General features: G+C 44.9%; 1 protein-coding gene across 1 annotated transcript; it reads right to left on the bottom strand.

Annotated features, from left to right (window-relative positions):
- Positions 1-8,708, bottom strand: LOC110535815 (uncharacterized). The gene is made up of 23 exons (XM_021621121.3): positions 8,636-8,708; positions 8,014-8,172; positions 7,650-7,862; positions 7,289-7,519; positions 6,637-6,852; positions 6,269-6,505; positions 5,776-5,991; positions 5,407-5,636; positions 4,980-5,109; positions 4,638-4,828; positions 4,354-4,540; positions 3,956-4,168; positions 3,658-3,844; positions 3,229-3,430; positions 2,936-3,100; positions 2,585-2,785; positions 1,791-2,322; positions 1,585-1,704; positions 1,308-1,415; positions 995-1,228; positions 388-751; positions 149-251; positions 1-70 (listed from the first exon to the last, which is right to left on the bottom strand). The coding sequence occupies exons 1-23, from the start codon at positions 8,679-8,681 to the stop codon at positions 47-49; spliced, it is 4,509 nt and encodes a 1,502-aa protein (XP_021476796.3). The 5' UTR covers positions 8,682-8,708; the 3' UTR covers positions 1-46.
- Positions 8,709-10,479: the final 1,771 nt, after the last annotated feature.

Raw genomic sequence — 10,479 nt, forward strand, 5'->3', positions numbered from 1 at the left:
GAAAATGCAACATCTTTATTGATTAGGAATAAAATATGCTGTTTAGTTACGCCACAGATGATGCCACTTCCTGTGAAATGAAACAAAATTGTATTAGGCAAACCTTGAAGTTTATTTGCTTTGAAATACAATATAAAACCTACTGTACCTCTGAAAAGTTGGTGTCGTCAGGTGAATGTTGTGTAGAGGGAGAATCTCCATGTTTCGCCAAGTCAGTCATACTGGTCTGCTTTACCACAGGGCTGGCTCGCCTAGGAATTGAAAAGTGAATAGGGTCAATCTATTGACAAACAGCTCACATTAGAAAGCATTCTAAACACAAGCAACCTAGTAGATCGACATGTTCAACAAAACGATGGAGCCACACAAGCAGTTGGGATGGCGTACCTTGCGTTTGCAGTCTTCCTCCTGACCACGGCAACGAGGACACTGATAACTACAATCGCAGCACAGAGACCAATGGCCCCATAGATTAGTGGGCCTTGCATGGTGTTGGCGAGCTGGTCTTGGCAGGAGTCTCCACTGTAGCCTAGACCACAGGCACAGGAGGTGCCCCCATTGGTCTCCACACACTCCCCATTCCCATTACAGCGCTTCTTGCTACACTGCTGCTTGACATCCAGGTTTCTCACCAGCCCACTGTTGTCCAGAGAGGTGGTAGAGCCAAGATCTGCAGACGTGGGAATGCTGGGGCTTGGAGGCAGGGTTGGAGCTTTGGACTGGACTTCAGACTGCCCTTTGAGATGGACACCTGGTGGAGAATCAGACTTGTTTTGTATTCAGTTGAGGTTAGGTTATGACAGCAAATCATGGTCCTGGGAACCCCAAGAGCTGCACATTTGTTTGCCTTAACACTACACAACTGAATTAAATAAAAGCTTGTGTTAAAACCACTTCAGGTGTGAAGTGTTAAGGATCCTCTAGGAGCAGGTGTGGGAAATGCTGAGTTACAGCTAAGATTGTTAATTTCAGGCATTGCTAATAAAAATCTCACAATTCTCATCTGAGGTGTCAAGGCAATCAGGATGCCCATCACAGAACTTCTCCAGGGGGAGGCATGTGTGCCCATCCAGACAGGGTCTACTACCAGCTGGGCAGTGCTGGTCTAGGGCGCAGTGTGTGGCATTGACTGGTCGATGGCCATGGGCACACCTACATGTCCTACCACCAGGGACAGCCAGACAGAAGTGACTGCAGTCTCCATTCCCATCAGAGCAGAAGTTGAAGCCTAGAAATAGATGCATGAGGAAGAGTAAAATGTGAAGCATCTCAGTAAATAGAGTAGTGTGCAAATGTTGTGGCCTTACCCATCTGGCTGGACTTGCTGTAGGCCTTCAAACTGACAACTTCAGTGTTGACCTCAAACCAAAGTGTCTTGATCAGTTGGTCATCTCTATACCAAACTTGGGTCGTGTCTGAAACATTTGAAATGTTCAACAGCAATGAATCCAAAACCATGGTGAAAGAACCATTATCCTTAGTTCTACTTTGATTTTAGTATCAGAGCCATCTCCTGGCTACAGTAATATGTGGCACTGAGTACTGGCGATGGCAGCGGTGTTAAGAAAGAATAATCTACATTACCAAGGTCTGTCACCCAGAGGAGCATGCTGTTGCTGAGTGCAAATGCAATCAGGCCATCCCCAGTTGTAAACTCAATGTATCCAGAACCATCAACTCTGACAGAGCCGATCACCCCAGCGCCTGGAACATAAAATCCCAAGTATTCCATCACCACCTATAGATTGACTTAAAGTGAAGGTTTGTATTGTATAACAATGGTTCCTCACCAATGTCAGCCCAGTAAATCTCCCCACCATCATTGGAGAAAGTCAGGGAGGTGGGCTGCACAGCATCCTTCCAAACCTGCGCTCGCTTCCCCCCGTCCATGTGAGCACACTCCACATGAGCACCTTCCCCCTGCTTGGCAAAACAGAGTCTTCCACTAAGTGGGTGAAGAGCTATGGACTTCAGACTTCCCATATCATCAATTAACACAGCAGTGTGTTCCCCATTGGAAGAGGTGACCTGCAGGCGTGACTGTTTGGTGCTACTCCAGTACACGTTGAGGGTTATCCAGTCTAGAGCCAGGGCTGTGACAGTGTCCCCTTTAAGTTGCAGGAACTGGCCACGAGGCACCAAGCTGGTCTCCTTCAGCTTGAAGAGGCCTACAGAGGACTGGCCGGAGTCAGCCAGGTACAACATCTTGTCTCGTAGGGTGTAATCCAAAATGTCTGCCTCATTGACATTGGCAAGAGGTAGAGAGAGGTGCTCAGGCCAGGTCTTCAGGCCCACAGCACTGAGCATGGTCTGCAGGTAGATCTAGAGACACACATGCATATGTCTAAGTACATGGTGGAGAAGTTTGGCATTTACTCCTGAATAACTGCACACAAGTAGCACGCAAAGCCAATCGGGCTCGACTCAAAGTACAGGTTATTACTGAGAGCTTATGTGACCAGGCATTCTTAAGAGCTTTTCATTTTAGAGGACAGAGACTTTGATTCATTAACATGTAGCTAGTGGCATTGGATATAGTGCAGTATCAAGTGAAGTGGGTAAACCTGAGTGGGCAGAGTCCTACCTGTGTGACAACTGTTGGAGACAACACCAAGAGGAAGGCAGAGTTGACCAGGTTGGAGCAGTTGAGGCCATCCTCTGCTAGGAGCAGACCAGAGGGACACTTGCAGACCCCTTTGGGGCCGGGGGCCAATACACACAGGTGAGAGCAATGAAGTTTCTCGCAGGGACTATCAGTGCTTGTTTGCAGCAGTGGATGAATGACCTGCATCCCGAGATAAATGCAAATCATTACACACACTTGAATACAAACATGTTCTGTGCAATTACAGGAAACCCATGAGATTGCCATCTTATTTAGGTGAAATGAAAATTTTACAATTCACACATTAAAATTGGGGAAAAAGATACTTGCTTTGAGTCCAAAGGGTTGTGCAGGTCGTTTGAGTAGAACTTTGCAGTTCTTTCCAGTGATTTTATTAGCCCCTTGAATAGTTCCCCTCTTGGTGTCTGACCAGTAGAGCATGTCATTGAAAACTGTGACCGAGAACGGGTTGGTGGTCTCCGTCAACTGCAGAATCTTCAGGAGGGAAAGGAATAGATAAGACATTGAAATATGGCTTTAATAGGTTATCCAACTCAGGTAGGATTTAATTTAAAGTCAAAGTCTGATCTAGTCCTATGCAAACACCCATCCATTTGTAGTACCTTGACGTCCCCGCCATCCAGGGTGGCTGAGCCAATGCACCCAAGCTTCTTGTCCGTCCAGTAGAGCCGCTCCCCTATTGGGTCCACAGCCAGACTGCCTGGCCAGCTGAGGCTGTGACTGACCACCACTCTCCTCTCAGACCCATCCATTCCGGCCCGCTCAATCTTTGCCTCGTTACTAATCTCCGACCAGAACAGGAGCCTGCAATGACATCCAAATCAATGTTATTGTTGATTACTGAAAAGGTCTGTCTCCTGAAAACAAAATACATAAATCATTAAATAACATGAGCCTACAATAGGACAGCAGTTCAGTGGAAACCATCAAGACCCTGATCACAATTGTTTAGCAGCATGTATTAATTTAGTCAAATTTAAAAAACGTTTGGGTGGGTGCCGTACATCAGTACAACTACAAAATATACTTGCCCCTTCTGTGGCAGGAGTGCCAGAGAGAGAAGTTGTTTAAATTCCTTGTCAAGAATGACAGTGAGATCCAGAGCGCTTGTAATGGTTGAGTTTAATCCAATAGCAATAATCCGACCACCTCCAATGCCATCAATCCAGTACAGGTTTCTCCCTACCCAGTCAACAGCAATGCAGTCAGATTTGATGCCTGTAGAGATCAAAATTGTTTAAGATTTAACAATTGAACAAAACTTAGCACTGTGAAAACAGGTCTATTTACAGCCTCAATCGTTATGCTTAGTTTAACCATAATACTAACCTTTGAAAAGAGTTCCTCGTTTTTTTTGGTCTAGAGAGGACCACTTTATGCTCTCTGAATCCAGGCTGACCCAGAACACCCTCTGATCCCTCCAGTCATAGTCCACAGACAGGATGGCTTTCTTAGCAGAGGACACCAGGACATCCAGACTACTGCTTCTCAGCCCAACAAGGAACAGGTCTGTCTGCACAGAGGCCAGAAGATAAGGCTCACCTGTGGGAAAAGAAAGTGGGTTGGTATAGACCTACTGTGTGACATACGAGTACTTCAGCCAACATACCTTGCATTCCCAAAGTCAGTTCATTGTCGTGCACATTCACTCCCAATTTAAAAGATAAAAATCAAGCAGAGGCAATTTCCATGATTGTCACTAAGCCTTGATATTTCACTAATTTTACCCATGATCTTGCAGTGGCGGCCATCAGATTCCAGCAGGTAACCAGGGTTGCAGTGACAGTGGAAGGAGCCCGGAGTGTTTACGCATGAGTGGCTGCAAACACCTTGTCTACCACCTACACACTCATCAATATCACCACAGGACACTGCATCCTCGTCGAGCTGGTAACCAGCCTTACACCCACACCTCTTTATGGGAGAGAAACAGAATCGGTAGAGGTGGTCAAACAATGAGAAGCAGATAAATGTTGTTTTTTTAACTTAAGAGCATTTCCCCATTACTCACTGTTCCCTGTGGTGTGCTGTAGCAGTTTTGGACACATATGCCTTTGTCTGGACACGTGGTTTTGCAGTCGCCACCCTCATCAGAACCATCAGCACAATTTCTGACTGAGTTACACACCAGGGCCATGTCCAAACACTCTGACGTACTAGCACACTGGAACTGGTGAGAGGGGCATGTTCCCACCTGACCACCTATTAAATGTACAAAAACAACCAAGTTAATTGATTTTTTACTAATGTCTAAATTGAAAGGCTTATTCATTTAGTATTACAAATTCAGTTTCAACATAACAATCCAGTAATTAACAAATCATACACAGCTGGAATAAGTTTCGTTACGCACATCCTGCCTCGTCACTGTCGTCAGGACAGTCCTTTGTCCCATCACATCTCCAAGCTTTGGGAACACATTGGCTCTTTGATGTACAGGCCCACTGGAACTCCCCACACTTCAATTGGACCATCTCGCAATTCTGAAAGAGAATTCAATATACCATATTATACTCAAGTTCAGTCACATTGAGGTAAAAGCACATTAGCTACTAGCCTCATAACTACCACTGCGCTATCGTATAGCGAACAGCCGCGCAAGCTCAGGTGGCGTGAGGCTATCCTAAGTCATTCAAAAGCAATTGAGTACTAAGGCTGTAACCCATTAAAATAACTCAAGTCTACTAATCTAACATTAGCCATCGTGCCTGTCAGTTTCTGCCAACTCCTTATGGAATAGTCATGCGAAACAGACTTGCACCCAGGCCAAATATTCCCACCTCTTCATCAGAGCCATCTTTACAGTCCTGCTCCCCATCACAGACCCACTCCTCCAGCAGACACTCCTGGCTTTGTGGGCAGCGGCGGTTGGTGGTGCACTGGGGGGGCTTGTGGCAGCTCTCCTCGTCAGAGTGGTCCCAACAGTCAGGATGCCCGTCGCAGCGCATGCTTATAGATACACACTGACCACTGGTGCAACGGAACTCCCCACTGCCGCAGCTCTCATCAGCTATGGGTAAAGGGGACCAATTGGAAATTTCTTAAATTGAACTTCCTCTAAAATCGAGAAGTTTGGACAATATTTGACAGATTCAACATGGCCACAGTTCTGCTTAACAGTTTAGTGGACCCTTGGAAATGGAACAAACCACAGTTGGCCTCGTCGGTGCCGTCCAGGCAGTCCCTCTCGCCATCACAGAGGAAGGTGTCAGGGAGGCAGCGGGTCTTGTTGTCACAGTGGTGGGCACAGCCTTCCATGGGCTTCATGCAGTGCATCTCATCAGAACGGTCCTGACACTGGGCCACCCGGTCACACACCTGCCTCTGGTCAATGCACTTCTTCCCATGGGCACACTGAAACTGGCCTGAACATACAGCACAGTTTAAGAGCAGTCAATAGCAATGAAATGGTGACCTGTGAGGAATTTGTCTAAGATGGAACTCTAAACATGCAGTAGTCTATGCAACTATGTTTTGTGTGTGTGATTGGTATTTGAGTGAATTCCAGATAGTTAAAGGTTATAGTAAACATGCATTACACTAGAGAGCAGTATTGTCATGTACAGAATAAAAGCTGGGGGAGGAATATGCTTTTCAAAATGTCAAACTACAATTTGTATTTTTAAGTTGACTGATTCTTACCACTTCCACATTCTAATGAACATTCTCTCTCATCGGAGCCATCTTTACAATCTGCCTCTCCATCACACACATGGCTGTAAAGCACACACTCAATATTGTTCTTGCATGGTTTAGTGCCAAAAGTACACTTGAGGGGTGCTGGTGCAGACATTGAGGTGGCATTCCCTTCGTTGTTGCCGTCATAATCTTCAGCAACAAAATAGCGATGATTTTTATGATCATCAGTGGAGTCTGAATCTAAGGATGAAACTGACTTTAGTATCAAAGGACAAGAGGCAATAAATTATAATGCAACTTGTGTAAAGATAGATAAGGACAATTTTTTGAGCAAAACTCAAGCAGCAAGTGTGACAGTGGTGGGGCATTACCACAGTTGGCCTCGTCGGTGCCGTCCAGGCAGTCCCTCTCCCCATCACAGAGGAAGGTGTCAGGGAGGCAGCGGGTCTTGTTGTCACAGTGGTGAGCACAGCCTTCCATGGGCTTCAGGCAGTGCATCTCATCAGAGCGGTCCTGACACTGGGCCACCCGGTCACACACCTGCCTCTGGTCAATGCACTTCTTCCCATGGGCACACTGAAACTGGCCTGAACATATAGCACAGTTTAAGAGCAGTCAATAACAATGAAATGGTGACCTGTGAGGAATATTTCTAACTCTAAACATGCAACTATGTTCTGTGTGTATGTTCTATTGGTATTTGAGTGAATGCAAATATGCTAGCTAGTTCAAAATGTTGCTACAGTAAACATGTATTACACAAGATGAACTGGTTCCCACCTTCTGCGGTTACTGTACCACCGACTGAATTTCTCTGCCTGAAATACCCCCTCATGTGCATTTTCCAGTAGGCCTATGGACTCATTAGTATTGAAGTACCCCCTGTGGATAGGCCATGTAAAACCCATCCTAGTAGCCCTGGGTGGGAACCACTGCACTAGAGTAGCATTGTCTTATACAATATAAAACAGGGGAGAAATATGCTTCTCAAAATGTTACACATTTCTATGCACTGGTTGTTACCATTTTCACATTCTAATGAACATGTCTCCTCATCTGAGCCATCTTTACAATCTGCATCTCCATCACACACATGGCTGTAAAGAACACACTCAGTCTTGTCCTGACATGGTTTCATGCCAAAAGGACATTTGAGGGGTGATGGTGCAGACATGGTGGTAATCCCTTTGTAGTTGCTTGAGTCATTTTCAGAAACTTCATCATCAGGAGTTGTGTGACCACCGGAGTCTGAATCTGGGGAGATTGTGAAACTGACTTGTGTCAAAGGACAAGATGCAATAAAAAGCGACATGCGTTTACATAAGTTGAAAGATGTAATAAGGACCATGTTAAAGCAAAACTCTAGAGGCAATAGTGACATTACCACAGTCTGCCTCATCAGTGCCATCCAGGCAGTCCTCCTCTCCATCACAGAGGAAGGTGTCAGGGAGGCAGCGGGTCTTGTCACAGTGGTGGGCACAGCCCTCCATGTACTCTAGGCAGTCCACCTCATCAGAGCGGTCCTGACACTGGGCCACCCCGTCACACACCTGCCTCTGGTCAATGCACTTCTTCCCATGGGCACACAGAAACTGGCCTAAATGAATGGATGAAACACTAATTCAAAATGTTGGAGGGACAGCAATGAACTGAAACAGATGATTTAAAGACCCTGGAGTCCATCCTTCCTTGAGGAAATCACTGATTGAACACTAGATTGGTGAAAGCAATGGAAATCGAGTGGAGACCTTTAGTGCATGTGACAGTGCAGTCCTCCTCATCAGAGCCATCCCTACAGTCGACTTCACCGTCACACACATGCTGGTAGAGAATACACTCAGATCCATCCTTGCAAGGTTTGGTGCCCAGGTTGCATTTCAATGGAGTCCGCACAGCTACACTCAAAACTATTTGGAAGTAGAGAATAAATTATTAATTCTCTAAATATGAGAATTCTGAACAATTACACAGGAATTAAAAGTAATCATTCTGTGAATAACAATGTGGATTGTAGAGGGCGGTCTAGTCAGTTTTTGGTACAACTATTGGGCATTCAATGCTGTTGGAGTTATCAGAAGTTCAGAGTTACAACTGGGAAGTTTCACTTGAATGACTAAGTAATAATTACAAGTTTGTTTTTAACTAAAGTTGGGTACTGACCTTTCACCTGAACCAAATACAACAAATCTATTGACAATTCCAAACAGTGTTGATAACATAGTTAGCCAAATGTATTATTAGCAACATTGGCTACTTTATGAAGCTGGCTAAATTCTTACTGGTGGCAGATTTAGTCCAACGACAAACAGTTAAATTCAAGCGTAAAGGATTGGTGAAAGCGGTCAACCACAAGCATGCCCCATTACTCACCTGAGATTTCCAAAATTGATATACTCAGAAGCAGATAGAAAGCCATGCCTGATGAATGCAAGATGACCAAATAATGCAATAATGTTCAGGTCAAGGATTTTTATAATGATGCCAGGTGATACTAATTGAACATTGAACCAATCAGTGAGTGTGAAGGAGCTCTATGAGGACAGATGACATTTTTTTTTACATTTTACTACTAAAAAAACAAGATTACAATGTCTTTGTTCAATGTCCGATTACAATGGCCTCCGACTAACTGATCTACAAATGACCTTGCATCATAAATAACAACTCATTATTATTTGTAGATCAGTCAGTCATTCACAATTTACCTATGATACATTGAGGTTTTGATCCTCTCGAAAGTGACCTATGAGGACGACTTGTGGAGTGGGGGAGAATCTCAATTGCATTTCCTTGATTCCTTGGATACTCTCTCCTCACCTCCTTCTAATGGGTTTTGAGAAGGAGGTGAGGAGAGAACACGAGGAGGAATCAAGGAATGCAATTGAAATTCTCCCTGTGACCCAGTAGTCGACATTGGCTTCCTCTCTTTGGCAGTGTTCGAATTGATCAAAACTAATGTATAATGGATAAATTGTGACTGACTCATCTAGAAAATAACAATAAGTAGTTAGTTATGATGCAAGGTTCTTTGTAGATCAGTCAGTCGGCAGTTGGCTGCAATATTGAACCCCCAGGGCTTGCCTACTTTAAAGGAGATTCTTTTGACATTGCAGCTGACTTTAAAGGTTAGTCGAGACTGACTGAATGATCTACAAATCACCTTACATCCTAAATAACTACTCAATATTATGTGTTGATCAGTCAGTCAGTCTAAATTTACTCATCATGGTTTTGATGCTCCCTAAATTTTGCTTCCGCCCATCCTGGTTTTCCACATCCATGCAGATGAATGGAAGGAAATGAGGAAAGGAAGCCACTTAGACTATTAAGATGATGCCATGGTGGTGAATTCGAGGCCCTGTTTGAATACTTTTTAAATTGCTTCTTTCATCCCTTCCTTGATGTGGTCACGAACATATACTAGTGGTGTGGGGTCTGTGCTTTGGCAAAGTGGGTGGGGTTATATCCTGCCTGTTTTGCCCTGTCCGGGGGTATCATCGGATGGGGCCACAGTGTCTCCCGACCCCTCCTGTCTCAGGCTCCAGTATTTATGCTGCAGTAGTTTATGTGTCGGGGGGCTAGGGTCAGTCTGTTATATCTGGAGTATTTATCCTGTCTTATCCTGTGTCCTGTGTGAATTTAAGTATGCTCTCTCTCTTTCTCTCCTTTCTTTCTTTCTTTCTCTCTGTCTTTCTTTCTCTCTCTCAAAGGACCTGAGCCCTAGGACCATGCCTCAGGACTACCTGGCCTAATGACTCCTTGCTGTCCCCAGTCCCTAGACCTGCTGTTTTCAACTCTCTAGAGACAGCAGGAGCAGTAGAGATACTCTGAATGTGATCAGCTACGAAAAGCCAACTGACATTTACTCCTGAGGTGCTGACCTGTTGTGCAACCACTGTGATTATTATTATTTGACCCTGTTGGTCATCTATGAACATTTGAACATCTTGGCCATGTTCTGTTATAATCTCTACCCGGCACAGCCAGAAGAGGACTGGCCACCCCTCATAGCCTGGTTCCTGTCTAGGTTTCTTCCTAGGTTATGGCCTTTTTAGGGAGTTTTTCCTAGCCACCGTGCTTCTACACCTGCATTGCTGGCTGTTTGGGGTTTTAGGTTGGGTTTCTGTACAGCACTTTGAGATATCAGCTGATGTAAGTAGGGCTTTATAAATAAATGTGATTTGATACTGTACTAGCGTGCTCAGCCCCCTCCT

This window comes from Oncorhynchus mykiss, chromosome 11, assembly GCF_057628025.1.
Source record: "Oncorhynchus mykiss isolate SJ-2025 chromosome 11, ASM5762802v1, whole genome shotgun sequence".
Classification (NCBI taxonomy): Eukaryota; Metazoa; Chordata; class Actinopteri; order Salmoniformes; family Salmonidae; genus Oncorhynchus; species Oncorhynchus mykiss.

Excerpts from the sequence above, each read along its gene's own strand:
- LOC110535815 (XM_021621121.3), bottom strand. The coding sequence starts at position 8,681 with ATGGCTTTCTATCTGCTTCTGAGTATATCAATTTTGGAAATCTCAG. Across the intron at positions 8,173-8,635 it reads ATCAATTTTGGAAATCTCAG|TTTTGAGTGTAGCTGTGCGG; the intron begins GTGAGTAATGGG and ends ACTTCCAAATAG. Across the intron at positions 3,431-3,657 it reads GCACTCCTGCCACAGAAGGG|GCTCCTGTTCTGGTCGGAGA; the intron begins GCAAGTATATTT and ends ATGTCATTGCAG.